Below are 18,168 nucleotides of genomic sequence, written 5' to 3'. Positions count from 1 at the left end.
ACAAAATGCAAGAAAATAGAGTTTGGCAAGAGTGAAAGAAGAATCAGGAGTATGTACAAGATAGGAAATGAAGACATAAAACCAGTCATGAAGAAAAAGACCTTGGGGTGACAATTACCAATGACCTATCGCCAGAGAGACATATAAACAAAATAATTGGAGAAGTATTGAACTTATTGAGGAACATAAGAGTGGCGTTCGTATATCTAGATGAAGAAATGATGAAGAAAATAATTACTGCAATGATAAGACCGAGGCTTGAATATGCAACAATACAGTGGGCTCCGAACTTAAAGAAACACATAAGGAAACTAGAGAAAGTACAGAGGGCTGCAACGAAAATGGTGCCTGACTTAAGAGATTTGACTTATGAAGACAGACTGAAAAGAATGCAACTTCCAACCCTGGAAAACAGAAGAGAAAGGGGAGACCTGATAGCAATATACAGAGTGATGATTGGCATGGAAAAATGGATAGGGAAGATCTGTGTATGTGGAATGGAAGAATGTCGAGAGGGCATGGGAAAAACTAAAATGGCCACTTATAGGAGAGATGTGAAAAATATAGCTTCCTCATAGAAGGGTGGAAGCATGGAATAGTTTAGACATGGAAGTGGTCAACGCAAGGAATATTCATGATTTTAAGAAAAAGCTGGACATTAATAGATATGGAGACGGGACAACACGAGCATAGCTCTTTTCCCGTATGTTACAATTAGGTAAATACAATTAGGTAAATACATCCCTTTTACCCGATCATTCACACCAATGGCCCTAGACAACCATTCCCTGCTAACATACACACGAGGCAAGATTCCTGACACTACACACCTCCTACCACTCTCCCTTATCTTGCCTAACATTTCCCGAAATCTTGCCACTAACTCCTCCGACCCGCCTGCTCTGACATCGTTCCCACCAACGTGCAAAACTACTACACCCTCCCTCTCCATCCCCCCAACTCTCTTCTGCACCTCCTCACTCACTGCCTTCATACCTGCACCAGGCATACACACATTCGTCCTCCTATCCCTGTCTTTCCCACAGAAAGTGCTATCTAAGCACCTAACCTGAGAGTCACCCACCACACACACCTTTCACTCACCACAACCACTTTATTCACTCCACTCTCACTCTCACTCTCCCCCTCCCCCTCCCCCTCCCACTCCAACAAACCGAACCTATTTTCACACTCAACAGGTTTAGTCCTATCCTCCCTAACTGCCTCCGCTTTCCATCCCCTCGCAACCTGCCATCTCTGCCCATCCTGACTACTATCTTTCCCAGTCTGGCTTGCCTGCTCCCTCTTCCCCACTCTGCTCTTCCCGACAGAGGGCCAAGCCACCCTGCTGCCCTCAAAAGGTCCAACCTTCAGCCTAACACTGATCTCCTGCCTAATTTTTTCCACTGCCTCCCCAAGCCTCTTAACCTCCTCCTTCAACTCAAAGATGAGAACTTCGTTCGCACTTTTCCCCTCACTTAGCTTTCTAATTCCCTCTTGCAATTCTCGGTGCTCAAGAGAAAGAACTAAATTCTCGCTCTTGAGCCTACACACCATACACTCAGAAAAGTCAACGACCTTCCTGTCATGCCCACACATCTCACACACAACAAACTCGCCCAATCCCAATCTCTTTCACGCACTCAATCACACTCTGATATACCTCAGTAGCTACCACCATACTAATTTACAATCTGTTAACTCACAAACAAATAAAAATACTTGGTGACGGCGGGGTGGGGGAACCGCGGTGGTGGGTGGCCTAAGTGAGGTCAACTAATCCTCTTTCAAGGTCAACTTGACGGTTACAGGCCTAGTCTCCTCGCTCTACCAAAATACTTTTAACTCACAAACACTGATTCTAACCATTATTTCACTCTAATGTAACACTTGCAGTACACACTTTCACTTCACTAACACTCAAAAGCACCACACACAGACACCAAGCACAAACACCACTCGCTAACTATAAAACCAACAGCCAAAAGCTGAGCGCACACACAACACGTCCACTCGCCACCGCAGCTACCTCAGTGAGGCCACAGGAGTTGGGGAGACATGCAGTTAGCAAGATCAGTAGAACAGTTTGCACAAAAATAGCGATAAAAGAAAGAGATGCAAAATTTTGGCAGTGAGAAAGAGGCTGAAGACAGTCAGTCAGATGATGGGAGTTGATGAGATGAAAAGCTTTTGATTCCACCCTATCTAATAAAACTGTGTGAGTGTAACCCCCCTAAACATGCGAAGAGTATTCCATACAGAGGCGGAAAAAGTCCTTGTACAGAATAAGCAGTTGGAGAGGGGAGAAAAACTGGCAGAGACACCTCAGAATGCCTAGCTTTATAGAAGCTGTTTTAGCTAGAGTTGAGATGTGAAGTTTCTGTTAAAATTATGAGTAAAGGACAGACCGAGGATATTCAGTGTACAAGAGGGAGACAGTTGAATGTCATTGAAGAATAGGGGATAGTTGTCTGGAAGGTTTTATTGAGTTGATAGATGAAGGAATTAAGTTTTTGAGGCATTGAAAACTACTAGATTTTCTCTGCTGCAATTGGAAATCATAGAAAGATCAGAAGTCAGGCATTCTGTGGTGTCCCTGCATGATCTGTTGACTTCCTGAAGGGTTGGTCGTTTCTGAAAAGACGTGGAAAGATGTAGGGTGGTATCATCAGCGTAGGAGTGGATAGGGCAAGAAGTTTGGTTAAGGTCATTAATGAATGATAGAAAGAGGGTGGGTGACAGGACAGAACCCTGAGTAACGCCACTATTAATAGATTTAGGAGAAGAACAGTAGCTGTCTACCACAGCAGCAATAGAATGGTCAGAAAGGAAACTTGAATTAAAATTGCAGAGAGAAGGATAGAAACTGTAGGAGGGCAGTTTTGAAATCAAAGATTTATGCCAGACTTTATCAAAAGCTTTTGAAATATCTAACGCGACAGCAAAAGTTTCACTGAAATCTCTGAAAGAGGATGACCAAGACTCAGTAAGAAAAGCCAGAAGATCACCAGAGCAACTTGGACGAAGCCCTAGAAAATTGTGAAGTGACAGATGTTTAAGAATCTTCGTATTGATGATAGATTAAAAAACCTTAGACAAGCAAGAGATTGAAACTTTAGGATGCTAGTTTGAGGGATTAGAACTGTCACCCTTTTTAGGAACAGGCTGAATGTAGGCAAACTTCCAGCAAGAAGGAAAGGTAGAAGTTGATAGGCAAAGTTGAAAGATGTGGGAGGGGATGGTGGCACTGATGCAAAAGCAATAATCACAGGAAGATGGTCACTCCCTATGTAAGTGCCAGTTGTTATAGCAGTAAGGAGTGGGCCATTCCACAGCTACAGGTCTAGAGTGGGAAGGTTCCCTGAAACTGTGTCAATCCTGGTAGGTAGGCCAGGATTGGAGGAGTTAGTTTTCTGGAGGAGGTAGTAGACACCTACTGAAACGATAATTTACTCCCAGTGAGATCTAATAACACTAGTTCAGGGGGTGCTGTGAACTTTCCACGAAAGCTAGTTGTGATCTTGTTGAACATTTCCCTTTGTGTTTCAGAACTCAAGGGGGCAGTCACAGCCTGCCCTCTAAAGACAATTCTCTTTCTTCACTCAAAATTACATGCACTTACCACACATATACCCTTCAGTTAAAATTCAAAATTAAGAAATGGCAACTCCAACCCCAGACTTGGGGTTTCTTTCTGGGGAGGGGGACCAGAAATGTCCCCAGGTCAGACTCCTCTCTTAAGGGGGTATCACACTGACCTATTTTACATGGAATGTGGGCCATGGTTCTTGGTACGAAACCAGGAACATTATCACACACAAGCTTGCTGCATTCTTGCTAAGCTAGGCAAACAGCCCAGCAACCAACACCAAGCCTAATGAAAATAAACCAGAACAAAACCATGTTGCTTATATCTCAACTTGTGCTCCGTTCTGAAATTGCATTTGCACCTTCTCTTATTGAAGAAAAGTAAATAAAAGAAACTAGAGAAGAACTGAGACGTGGGCGACAGCAACTTTGGAGTCGGAGGTGGTTGCCATGAGCTCAAACTATCGACATGATATATATATATATATATATATATATATATATATATATATATATATATATATATATATATATATATATATATATATATATACTCTGGAACTCTGGAACTCCATTCCTACTTCTGCATTTCCTTCCTCCTATGACCTGACTTCTTTTAAGAGAGGAGTATCAAGACATTTGCTCCTTAATTTTGGTTAAACCTTCTTATCTTTTAGAGAACCAGAACTCAAGTTTTTTTTCTTTTTTTAACATTGTGTTGCCCTTGGCTAGCCTTCTCTCTTACATTAAGAATAAAAAAGGAAATCTTTTTCTCACTGAAACATAGCTGTCTGAGGCTACTGATAGTAGCCACTTCTCTGTTCTCTCATACTTTCTCTATTCTCATTTTTGTTCCAAAGCTGGATGTTGCATCTAAGTGTGTAGTGATTTAACTTGCTCTAGTGCCCATTATCTCAAATTTTCTGAGTTTTCCACCATCTGGCTTTGACTCAATAGTCACTCTCTAACTAAATTCATCTATGCTGTCTATCTCTCCTGTAACTCCTCTGACTATAGTAAATTCTTTGACTATTTAACTTCTAAAGTTGAGCACATTCTGTCCCTCTACCCTGTTGCAGAAATCTCCATTCTTGGAGATTTCAATGTTCACCACCAGCTTTGGCTTTCCTTTCTCTTCACTGACCATCCTGGTGAACTAACCTTCAAGTTTGCTATCCTGCATGACCTAGAGCAATTGGTGCAACACCCTACTCGTATTCCTGACTGTCTTAGAGACACGGCAGCATTCAAAGTGGTGCCAGTGACAGTGGTGAAAGCATAATGATGTAAACAAAACAACACTGCCTGATCTCTCTCTCCCTCTCTCTCTCTCTCTCTCTCTCTCTCTCTCTCTCTCTCTCTCTCTCTCTCTCTCTCTCTCTCTCTCTCTCTCTCTCTCTCTCTCTCTCTCTCTCTCTCTCTCTCTCTCTCTCTCTCTCTCTCTCTCTCTCTCTCTCTCTCTCTCTCTCTCTCTCTCTCTCTCTCTCTCTCTCTCTCTTCAAGAAGCAATTGTTCATGTTGGAGATTACTGCCTTACATTGGTTGTGAAGGTGGCTGTATGGTAAGTTTGCAGTAGAGTAATACAGGCAACCCCGTTCAATGAATGTTTACACAATGAAATTTCGCTACAACGAACTTTTCCTTTTACTACCATCTACTTGTATATCGAACACTAAACTCGCTGTAACAAAATTTTATCCAGGAAATTTTTTCTAAGTTTGAAAGCCCCTCCATATCACGCAAGCTGACAGGCTTTTGAATACACCAGCACCTCTCATGGACAAAATGTGCACCGCTCACTCCCCTACCCTTCCCCACTTTTAGTTCAAAACAATAACAGCATCACCAACAGCTCGTCTTCCCTAGCTCAACATGCCACATGTCTTGTAACCAGCCCTGCAATGTTGTCTAGCATTGCCAAGAAGACCAGGAAGTCTCTTACTCTCGAAGTGAAGCTGGATATTATTCACAGACACAAGAGAGGCGTGAAAACTAATAATTAGCATTGCTTCCCACCATGGCTTGACTCCATCTACTGTCTCTACTATTTTCAAGTCAGCAGACTCTATTAAGAAGGTTGGTGAGACTGTATCTTTCTTGCAAGCTAAAAGAACTACGTGAAGTCGTGAGTCTGCAATGGATAAAATGGAAAGCATTGTGGAAATGTGGTACATAAGTTTTGTTTGCAGTACAATGATGCGCCCTTTATTTACATTCCACAGGTTGTCAGCTAGTGTCTTTTCTACTCCACTCTCCCTCCCGTCATAAATTTAAGATCATCAACATTATAAAGTTACTTACATACATCCAACATTAGTGTAGATTATAATGACTTAGTCTTAAATTAAACTGCTTAAATGTTTAACTTCATAATTTTTACTTTCATTAAACCTTTTACTGTACTATGATACAGTCTCGCTTTGTTTACTCTCAATGGAAGTTGATGTCAAGGGTCAAATTTGTTAGAATTGGTTCACTTAACGAAAATTTACACAACGAATGTGTTTTAGGAATGTAACCCGTTCGTTAAGCGGAGGCTGCCTGTACTCTATAGTAAGGCTGCATTAGGTGCAGGCCTGTGAGGTATTGGGTACTCAGCAGTGTAGCACTTCACTGTTAAAGGATAGGGGAACGCTTTCCTTTAGAGAACACACCTTGATTTTTACCGTAATGGTGTTATAGAACAAAAGTTGAAAGGATTTTGGAAGTAATTTTGGAAACACACCAATTTATATAGAAAACAGAGGGAGAGAAAGAAAGACAGAGACAGAGGGCAAGGAGGTGGAGTGGCATTACAGAAAGAAAGCAAGCCCATGATCTATGGGAAGGTGGCAATAGTGTGAAGGTAGTCAAATCCTGTGACTCTGATAATCCCTTGTCTTCCTCCCCTCTTTTGTCACCTCAACAATGTCCTTCAGGCAGTCAATAAATGCTTGTTAAAGATGCCACTGGACCACATTGGAATCGACCTTCACATCAAATTAAAAGCTATATTTTTTCACTTACCCATTCTTAGTAAGACAAATTTTTGATACTGTACACTTCTTAGATAACAATGAACATTGAGTGTAGAATAAGGTGGATTAGATTATGAAAACTTTTTTTTTTTTCATAATTTAAAGAGAATAAACTACTGAAAAAATGGGAAGGAGGGTGTTTAAGGATCTCTCAGACAAACTACTCTTAATAATGGAGAATTCACATTATCGGACAGCCCTTCATCCTTGTGTATGTTATTGGGAGGCACCACTGTATTTGATGCACATATTAAACATTTATCTTCTTCCTTAGTCATTTTTTTATGAGGAATGGAAAGATCATTTATTATTATTATTATTATTATTATTATTATTATTATTATTGTTTTTATTATTATTATTATTATTATTATTATTATTATTATTATTATTATTATTATCATTACTATTATTTTTATGATTCTTAAAGTTGCTTCATAAGCTAACACTAATTTTAAAACATAAATTCAGGGTTTCCAGATACTGACTGACATTCATGATGGAATGGGAGGAATTAGCTGTGGGATTTTGCAGCATCTAGCTGATGAGTACGGTTCCAAGAACTCTCTAACATTTACAACATCACCACCACACGTCGTCCCAACAATGGAACCAGCTAGACGATTGATGCAAGCCTCCATACTTCAGGTAACATAGCCTTTTTATTTACTGATGTCTCTATATATATACTGCAATATTCAAGAAGGTATCATATTTTAACAAGCTATAGAAACATCAAGAAAGATCTCCAGTGTTACTCTTAATATGTTCTGTGGAAAGCTTTATAAATACCTGAATAGTAGGTGTATGTGTGCATATATTTATATATATATATATATATATATATATATATATATATATATATATATATATATATATATATATATATATATATATATATATATATATATATATATATATATATATATATATATATATATATATATATATATATATATATATACACAGTAATACTCCTCTTAACAAACAGTATAGGGGGTGTCAAAGCGGTTCGTAGAGCAAAAATTTGGTAAGCGGACGTAATTTTCCCATAGGAAATAATGGAAATAGGGGGAGGAAACGTTCTGGGCTGGTCCCCAACATACCACATGGGATAAAAAAAAAAAAATTATATATACGTTTGGCAACATATTGGGCCACTGGTGTACCACTACTTTTATGATGTCATATGAGTCATTGGAAGTTAGAGGAGCTAGGTACAAATTCTCTCACATTCTCGCATTTATTTTCACAAAACAACATTTCTATTAGCTTTTTACAAACCTGGCCCCCAAGAAAGGATTGTTTTATAATGCATAAAGTTAAATCTTACATGGAATACCAAAAAATAAAGCAGAGATGAGATGAGCCACAGACGAAGCGGGAGACGAAGTGGTGACTCGGCCGCTTCATCTTTTTCTTGTGACCCTTTTAGCCTGCATGTTGTCTTTCCCCATGATATTTGTTTCCACTCCTCTATTGCCTGCTATAATGGATATCATATCTTAGTGTTCATATACGCTCATGTCATGAGGATAACCTTGACCCCGTGGCACTGAGTGATAGTGAATTAGTAATGAAATACCGTGGTATTTCATTACTAATTCACTATCACTCAGTGCCACGGAGTCGAGGTTATCCTCGTGGCATGAGCGTATATGAATACTAAGATATGATATCCATTATAGCAGGCAATAGAGGAGTGGAAACAAATAACATGGGGAAAGACAAAATGCAGGCTGAAAGGGTCACAAGAAGAAGAAGAAGCGGCCGAGTTGCCGCAAGTCTCCTGCTTAGTCTGTGGCTCATCTCATCTCTGCTTTATTTTTTGGTATTCCATGTAAGATTTAACTTTATGCATTACAAAACAATCCTTTCTTGGGGGCAGGGTTTGTAAAAAGCTAATAGAAATGTTGTTTTGTGAACATAAATGCATATATAAGACAGTAACACCACCTCCAGAGGTGGTGTTCCCAGCAACCTCAGAGCAACCTGATAGCAACCTTGTCACCGTCCCTCCAAGCGTTCATGGATGCCATTTTGCTGCAAGAGGTTGCTCTGATGTTTTTAAAGAATCTTGGATCCAGCTCCAGGAGCGCTAGAGACAGAACGTTCATGCCACAAGGATAACCTTGACTCCGTGGCACTGAGCAATAGTGAATTACTAATGAAATATCATGGTATTTCATTAGTAATTCACTATCACTCAGTGCCACGAAGTCAAGGTTATTCTCGTGGCATGAGCGTATATGAATACTAAGATATGATATCCATTATAGCAGGCAATAGAGGAGTGGAAACAAATATCATGGGGAAAGACAACACGCAGGCTAAAAGAATCACAAGAAGAAGCGGCCAAGTGGCTGCGAGTCTCTCGTTTCGTCTGTGGCTCATCTCATCTCTGCTTTATTTTTTGGTATTCCATGTAAGATTTCACCGTATGCATTACAAAACAATCCTTTCTTGGGGACAAGGTTTGTAAAAAGCTAATATAAATGTTATTTTGTGAACATAAATGCGAGAATGTGAGAGAATTTGTACGTAGCTCCTCTAACTTCCAATGACTCATATGACATCATAAAAGTAGTGGTACAACGGTGGCCCAATATGCTACGAAACGTGTATATATATATATATATATATATATATATATATATATATATATATATATATATATATATATATATATATATATATATTTTTAACCCATGTGGTATGTTGGGGACCAACCCAGAACGCATCCTCCCTATTTCCATTATTTCCTATGGGAAAATTACGTCCGTTAACGAATTCTCGCTCTACGAAAAGCTTTGACAACCCTTATCCTGTTCGTTAAGAGGAGTATATGCATTTATGTTCACAAAACAACATTTCTATTAGCTTTTACAAACCTTGCCTCCAAGAAAGGATTGTTTTGTAATGCATAAAGTGAAATCTTACAAGGAATACGAAAAAATAAAGCAGAGATGAGATCAGCCACAGACTAAGTAAGAGACTCGTGGCAACTCGGCCGCTTCTTCTTCTTCTTGTGACCCTTTTAGCCTGCGTGTTGTCTTTCACCATGATATCAAATTTATGTTTCCACTCCTCTATTGCCTGCTATAATAGATATCATATCATAGTTTTCATATATGCTCATGCCATGAGAATAACCTCGACTCCATGGCTCTGAGTGATAGTGAATTACTAATGAAATACCACAGTATTTCATTGGTAATTCACTATCACTCACTACCACGGAGTCCAGGTTATCCTCATGGCATGAGCATATATGAATACTATGATATGATATCCAGACAATAGAGGAGTGGAAACATAAATTTAATATCATGGCGAAAGACAACACACAAGCTAAAAGGGTCACAAGAAGAAGAAGAAGAAGTGGCCGAGTCACCATGCGTCTCCGCTTCGTGTATGGCCGATCTTATCTCTGCTTTATTTTTTGGTATTCCATGTAAGATTTCACCACAATATTAAATTTATGTTTCCATTTTCTATTGCCTGCTATAATGGATATCATATCATAGTATTCATATATGCTCATGCCATGAGGATAACCTCGACTCCATGGTTATCAAAAGGGTATCAGACAGCACACAAGAATTTGACCAGGAGGTGGAGGAAGTGGTTAGGCTGGGAAGGTACCAATGAAGAGACCAATGAAGGTGAAAATGAGATCTCATTTGGCTGTAGAAGAAATAATGGCTAGAAAAGGGAAGGTAGCCGATGTTGATCACAAGGAAATATGGATAAAAAAAGATATGAACTTAGAGGAAAGTGAAAAAGAGAAAGTGCTAAGAAGTGAGGCTAAGGAAAAAAATGGGAAAAGGACAGAGATAGAGAAGAAGAATTTTTACTGGAGGGTTCTGGATATGAGACTAAAGAAATGGTACTTAAGGAAAAAAGAGGAGGTCATGGAAGAGGCAATAAATTAAGAGTGACTTATACTAACATAGATGGTTTGTTATCAAGTATATTGGAAATTCGGGATTATTTGAAAGAGAAAAAGAAAGATGTAATGTGTATCATTGAAACAAAACTGAAGAATGAGATCCATGTCAACTTTAAAGAGGAAGGATATAATACCTGGAGGAGGAACAGGAAGGATAAAGGAGGAGTGCTAATAATGGTTTGTGATAACATTTGTGTGGAGGATGTGCAATATGGAGAGGACAAAGTGAAAGCATTGGGAGTAACAATCAGAACAGTAAATTTGAAGAAGAGAAAAATTATAGTTACATATGTTCCACCAAAGACTAATACATGGGGATCAGAAGAGCATAAAGATATGCAAAGAGAGACGATAAAGTATCTGGATAACATAAGAAGAGATAGAAGAATACTCTTAGTTGGAGACTTTAACTGTAAAAAAATTAAACTGGGGAGAGATGGAAGTAATGGACAATGCTGGGCAGTGGAGTGAGAAAGTGTTACAGTTGATTATGGTTAATACAATGGACCAGTGGGTAGAAGAGTCAACAAGATTCAGGGGGGAAGAGGAACCATCATTACTTGACCTAGTCTTCACAAAAAAAAACCGGAGTCCCCTCCAGTCATACAATACCTTAGTCCAATGGGGAAAAGTTATCATGTGACATTAGAGATGCAAATGCAGGAGGAAGATGAGATAAGATACAGAGAGGACTATAAAGGAGAGAGATTAAATTATGCAAGAGCAGATTTTGAAAAACTAAAAAGTTATTTTGCTGATATTGAGTGGAGTAATATTATGTGCAGGAAGACTGTACAGTACAAGAGAAATATGACATATTCTTATAGGAATACAATGAAGGAGTAAAAAAGTTTGTTCCTGTTTATAGAGTTCAGAAAAAAAATACATACATGGTACAATGGTAGATGCTTACAAGCAAAGAAGGCAAAGGATAAAGTGTGGAAGAAACTTGTAAAGCAGGGAAATGACTATAATAGTTGGCAGTACAAAGATACTAGAAATGAATACATTAGAGTAAGGAGAGAGGAAGAAAGAAAGTTTGAGAAGGATATAGTGGATAAAAGCAAGGATGAACCCAAACTTTGCTACAAGTTTATAAACGGCAAAACAAAGAATAAGGAAACAATTGAAAAAATAATTAAAGAAGGAAAGACTTACCAAACAGAGAAAGAAATGTGTGAAATAATGAATAAAAGCTTCAAAACAGTATTCACTGAAGAAGATGACTTCACAGAACTTAATAGGGCATTGAATTGCCTAGGATTACAGGAAATTGCAGTTCATAAAGAGGATATTGGAAGATTACTGGACAAGTTGGAAGTCAGGAAAGCAATAGGGCCAGATGGTGTATCAGGCTAGGTGTTAAAGGAATGTAAGGAGCAATTACTGGAGCCAATTTAGGAAATAATTAAAAGTTCAATAAATGAAGGGAAAGTTCCACTAGAGTGGAAGAGAACCAATGTAGTCCCGATATTTAAAGGAGGTGAGATAACAGAACCACTAAACTACAGACCAGTGTCACTTTACAAGTGTTGTAGGGAAGTTATGTGAAATAATTATCAAAGAAAAATGGGTTAAATTTCTAGAGGAGGAGCAAGTCATATCGAGCAGACAATTTGGGTTCAGGACAGGGCGGTCATGTGTATCAAACTTATTAAGCTCCTACTCCAGGCTTATTGCATGACTTGAAAACAGAGATGGATGGGTAGACACTGTATACCTGGACATTAATAAGGCTTTTGATAAAGTCCCTCATGGAAGACTTCTTTGGAAACTAGAGAACATAGGAGGACTGCGTGGAACCTAGCTCGAATGGACAAGAGATTATTTGAAGGATAGAGAAATGAGAACTGTGATCAGAGATACATACTCATCTTACAGGAAAGTAATTAGCGGAGTGCCACAAGGGTCGGTGTTAGCCCCCATTATGTTTCAAGTTTATGAAAACGACATTCACATTGTGGTAAACAGCTATATGAATTTATTTGCTGATGATGCAAAGTTGCTAAAAGTTATCAAAATCAGAGAGGACTGTATACTGCTACAGGAAGATTTAAATAAGATCTATGAATGGAGCAAGAAGTGGAAATTAGAGTTTAATGCCAAGAAATGTAACTTAATGGAACTAGGAAAGAGTAAGAGAAGACCAGTATGGAATTATTTGATGGGAGAGGAGCAAATAATGAAGACTAAAGAGAAAAAAGATCTTGGAGTGATCATACAAGAAAATCTGAGCCCTGATAAACACATAAACAAGATATTTGGACTATCATATAAGATGTTGACTAATATAAGAGTGGCATTTCATTACATGGATAAAGATATGATGAAAAAAATCATCACAAGCATGATACGCCCAAGGCTGGAATATGCCGCAGTGATATGGTCTCTGAGTTTTAAAAAAGATATAAGAAAACTGGAAAGAATACAGATGATTGCTACAAAGATGGTGCCGGAATTAAAGGATCTTACATATGAAGAACGACCGAAGGAAATGGGACTGCCAACCTTAGAAGATAGAAGAGAATGCTGGGACCTAATAACAATGTATAAGATAGTGAATGATATTGAAAAGATAGACAAAGAAGACCTGGTGCTGTTGGCAAAAGAGGATGGAAGGACAAGAGAACATGAAAAGAAGATCAGGATGAGGCAGTGTGTGAAGAATGTTGGAAAATACAGTTTTCCACACAGAACAGTGGAAAAAATGGAATGCATTGGATAATTGTAAGATTAATCGAGTACCTACCAAGTATGAAGTTTGATCGCAATTTCATGAACATTTAATGATGTCACGGTGGTATACAATGAGATGTCCTGCTACCTATCCAGTGTCAGTTCATTGAGAGAGTAGGTTTGAGGAAGCAGCCACAAAGAACTGCAGGGGCCGAGACCCCGAAGTGAGCTCCATGACCAGAAAGGTCTGGGAGGGAGGGCATTGTATACCACCGTGACGTCGTTAAATGTTCATGAAATTGCGATCAAACTTCATACTTGGTGTACTCGTTAATCTTACAATTTCATGTCACGATATTTAACTGACGTCACGGTGGTACCAATGAGAGCTTTAGAGAGGTTCCTCAAACCTACAGAGAGCACTCGGAGATTAGAAAGGGCTAGAAGTTGGAACTATGGAAAACAAAATGCATAAGAACACTAGGAAAGCAGAAAACTGTATTTCAAAATCCCAACAGTAAGTCACAACAGACAAAGCACAAAAGTAACAGACAAACACAATACATAAGACGGGAACTATAGTCAAGTGAGGCACAACAGTATATGGCAGAAGATACCAACAATATGCAATACAAAAGGTACACACCAGTAAGACACAACATATGATGGAAACACAACACAATATTTAATAGTATCATAAAGTCCCATAGGGGAAATTGCGATCAAACTTCATACTTGGTAAGTACTCGTTTAATCTTACAATTTCACGTCTCGATATTTAACTGACGTCACGGTGGTACCAATGAGAGCTTTAGAGAGGTTCCTCAAACCTACAAAGAGCACTCGGAGATTAGAAAGGGCTAGAAATTGGAACTATGGAAAACAAAATGCATAAGAACACTAGGAAAGCAGAAAACTGTATTTCAAAATCCCAACAGTAAGTCACAACAGACAAAGCACAAAAGTAACAGACAAACACAATACATAAGACGGGAACTATAGTCAAGTGAGGCACAACAGTATATGGCAGAAGATACCAACAATATGCAATACAAAAGGTACACACCAGTAAGACACAACATATGATGGAAACACAACACAATATTTAATAGTATCATAAAGTCCCATAGGGGAAAGGAAAGAAACCCAAAAACACATCAGTTAGAATAGTGGAACAGTCCCACAGTAATAGGTAAAGACATTCATCCATAAACCAAAAAGGAGCCCAAGGATCCCCATATGTAACTCCATGCCTGGGAGTAAGGCAGACTCCCTAGGGCAAACCGGCCCTCACAAACTGTCCATGTTGAGTGAGAGGCTTGTGGTAGTGGTGCGTAAATGTAGACACCCTGGCCCAACCAATAGTGGAGATAATCGTTGACAAAGGCAACACTAGGGCTGCCTTGCTGGACGATACTGACCTAGTAAAATGGAGAGAAAAAACAGTAAGGTCAAATCCAGCTGCTCCCATCACATCCCTCACCCAACGACACAAAGTGTCCCGAGAAACCAACTGTACTGGAGGACGTGTAGTCAAGAAAAAGCCAATAAGCTCTCCTCGGATGGGCCTAGTTCTATGAAGATAATGTTTTATAGTGTGTACAACACACAAGCGACTGTCATGTGGATATGCTTCAAATACTAACCCTGAGAGATGGGCCTCTGGATGAGAAGTTTTCAGGAGATCACCAATCCCAAAAACAGCCTGAGACTCAGAAAGACTTAAGTTGCGAATATCTAGCAAATGTAAGGTTTGGCCATGCTGGCCTGACAACAAGAGCATAAGAATGACCAATTTTCTGGATAAGTGAAGGATTGACAAAGCCTCATTGGAGCCAAGATTACAGGTATAATCTAAAACTAGTTGAGGGTCCCAAGTCACATGTGTACGAGAAAAAGATGGTCGCTGTAGAAAAACTGCCTTCATAAACCGAGAAACCAAAGGATGCTGGCCTGCACATCGGTCAGCAATCATGGCAATGGCAGAGATGGCAGAGCGGATGGTGTTCATAGTGCTGTACCCATGGCCTGGTTCCCGGTTAAATTCTGAGAAGAGATAATTTAAAAGGACACCTATAGGGGGGTGAAAAGGATTGGTCGTCCTGCCGAGACAAAATAGCAACCATTTGTTGGTATGTGGCCTATATTGTGCCTTAGTGCTAGATCTCCATGACTGAAGGAAAAACTGGGCAACTTCTGATGAAATGCCGCGACGTGTGAAGGCTGTCCTGAGAGCAGCATCGCTGTCAAGACCATCTTGTGAGCTTGAGGGTGTGTGAGAGTTGGCTGCTGAGGGAGAACAAGAGGACAGCATGGGAGCAACACTGGTGCGTCTACCAATAACTGAAGGGCCGTTGGGAACCACACTTGCGTCGGCCGTAGAGGGAGAACCATCAAAACTCGCACCGTCGTCCTGCAGTTTTCGCAGAGCCCTGGAGATCACACTGAAAGGTGGAAAAGCATATAAACTTTTACCACCCCAGTTCAGGGTGAAGGTATTAATGTCCATAGCAGATGGGTCAGGCTTCCAAGAGACATAAGCAGGTAATTGAGCATTAATACGGGTGGCAAAAAGATTTATCTCAGGAGTATATAATTGCTGACAAAGCTTCCTAAAAAGACATGGCTGTAGCATCCATTCACTATCCATTTTACTGACTCTAGATTCCATGTCAGCTGTCACATTGGAGACACCCTGCACATGCACTGCAGATAAGGAAATACCCAGAGATGCTGCCCATTAAAAAATCTGCTCAGTAAGCACCTGAAGTGTAGGTCTCATGCTACCACAACGATTAATACAGGCAACAGCTGTGACATTGTCGGAGCAGAGCTGGATTTGAGAGCCAGTCCGATCCTTACATAGGGACTGCAAGCCCAAGAGAATACCTTTCAACTCCAAAGAATTAATGTGATCCAGCTCCACATGGGCCCAGTGATATCCAGTCTTAACAGCCTCCATCGAAGCACCCGAACCAGTCAGGCAGGCATCTGTAAACAGCTCACAGTCTGGTGGAGAAGGGTGAATCGACCTTACCTGGGAATCAACATTAGTCACCCACCAAGCAACTAAAGTCTGGGCATGAGTTTCCAAAGAAAAACAGGAATGATAATTTCCACAAGACTGAGAAAGACCTCTGTTACGTAGGATTTCTAGGTACCTGTAACGGAGAGGAGCTAACTCCACGGCAGGAACTGCAGCCACTGCCAAACCAATAAAAGAAGACAAGTCAAGTAAAGTTATACCACCTTTGAGGAGGAGTAAGCCTTGTTCTTTGATGCGCTCCTTCCTACAGGCAGACAAAGTGACAGACATGGTAACCGAGTCGAGAACCACGCCAAGGAAAGTAACTCTCTGTGTAGGTTCCAAAACTGACTTCTGCACATTAATAGTGAGACCCAGAGAATCCAAGAAATGTAAGGCATAGCCTACCTGAGCCTGCAAAATATCTGGAGAAGAGGCAATAAAAAGACAGTCATCTAAATAACATGAAACAACTATTTCAAGGGACCGTAGGTGAGAAAGAACAGGCTTCATTAACTTAGTGAAAGTGCAAGGAGCAGAGACAGAGTTAGAGGACGTGGAGGCATGGCCTGAAAGGGTATGGATACAAATTCTATAAATTTCCCTCTCACCACGTTATGAATCCATGAATCTTGAGAGAGAGACCCCCACAGGTGCTTAGCATAGAAAATCTTACCTCCTCTAAAGTTATTAGGAGTATTGATTAAGAGAGGCAACCATGAACTCACCAATGAACTCACTGCTGGAGCCTTGGGCCAAACATCCTCCTCCCCTGAGGAGGCCACTGGCCTATAAAAGGCCGGGACTGGTAGGAAGCCTGGGAAGACCGGTGTGCTGGACGGGAAGAGGGAGTAAACTGCCTGCCAGGTACCTTGGAAGGGTGGAACGATGGCCGACCCAGCCACCCTGCCTTGTGGATCTCCTCACATTTTTTAGCTACATCAAAGGGAAACAATTCATCTTGGCCCACTTGACATTCCCATTTACACAGGTCAACCATAGCCGAATCCTGGACATGGATCCGGACAATATCTTTTTTCAATTGATTGATATAATTCACTGCTGAAGTAAGAAGATGCAGACAATTGTTAAGTCCATCTAGGTAGCAGTGCAAACTCTTACCTTTCTTTTCCCCAATATCACTTAAACAAACTGCAATAGGGACTAAGGCCTTTGTCAGCAGGCCATTAGTCTGAAAAAGCTTAATGTCTACAAGCCTCCCATACAAACTCATGGCCTTAGTTATGGTAGGGTTGGTCACAGGCACCGTCAGGTTCGGGACGTTACTCGGGAGCTTGATCGATCCACAGATTGACTTTACACTGTCTGCTTGTGAACGACGATGAAGCCTGGAGTTGAGGATGGTGGCCAAGTGAGCCGACAGAGGCTCACCCTTCTCCTCCTCACCATAGAAGTTGCCTGAAAATTCTCCAAAGCTTTCATGAAATCCTCGTCCACATTCTCACCGCGGGCAAGCTGGTCTAAATCATCAACAGGGTCTGGCTGACTGGCCTGAAGCTGCCCCTCCTCTTCCTCAGAGGAAGAGAGAGCATGAAACCCGCTGAAGTCGGTACCAGTAACAATTGACTCCACAGGAGTCTGTCAATAAGGCCAGAAAGGAGAGTAGAGAGTCCGTCCATGGCTGCACTCTCCCCAGACACAGGTGGGAGCTCAGCCTACGTGGCAACACGGAAGGGCCCGGCAACAGGTGAAGGCGGGGAAGCGCATGGCTGACGAGGGGCAGAACCATCCATAGAAGACCGACCCCTTTTCCCCGACGAATCTAAGCCATCCATTTCCCCACTGCAACGCTTCTTCCCACCCAACGACGAAAAACCAGAACGCCGGGGTGTGGGGCAAGTGGGTCCCGGGCCAGACATCATCACACTGCTCAACAAAGGAGACAGAGG

General features: G+C 40.6%; 1 protein-coding gene across 1 annotated transcript in view; it reads left to right on the top strand.

Moving 5' to 3' along the window:
- LOC123515649 (protein misato-like) overlaps window positions 1-18,168 on the top strand; it is a 284,397-nt gene that overhangs the window by 107,773 nt on the left and 158,456 nt on the right. The window contains exon 6 of the mRNA XM_045274468.1: window positions 7,077-7,253. Coding sequence (XP_045130403.1) covers window positions 7,077-7,253 — 177 coding nt within the window. The remainder of the gene's footprint in view (window positions 1-7,076; window positions 7,254-18,168) is intronic.

The sequence above is a fragment of the Portunus trituberculatus genome, chromosome 39, assembly GCF_017591435.1.
Source record: "Portunus trituberculatus isolate SZX2019 chromosome 39, ASM1759143v1, whole genome shotgun sequence".
NCBI lineage: Eukaryota > Metazoa > Arthropoda > Malacostraca > Decapoda > Portunidae > Portunus > Portunus trituberculatus.
The sequence above is the reverse complement of the archived record's forward strand: the minus strand, read 5'-3'. Positions and strand labels throughout refer to the sequence as shown.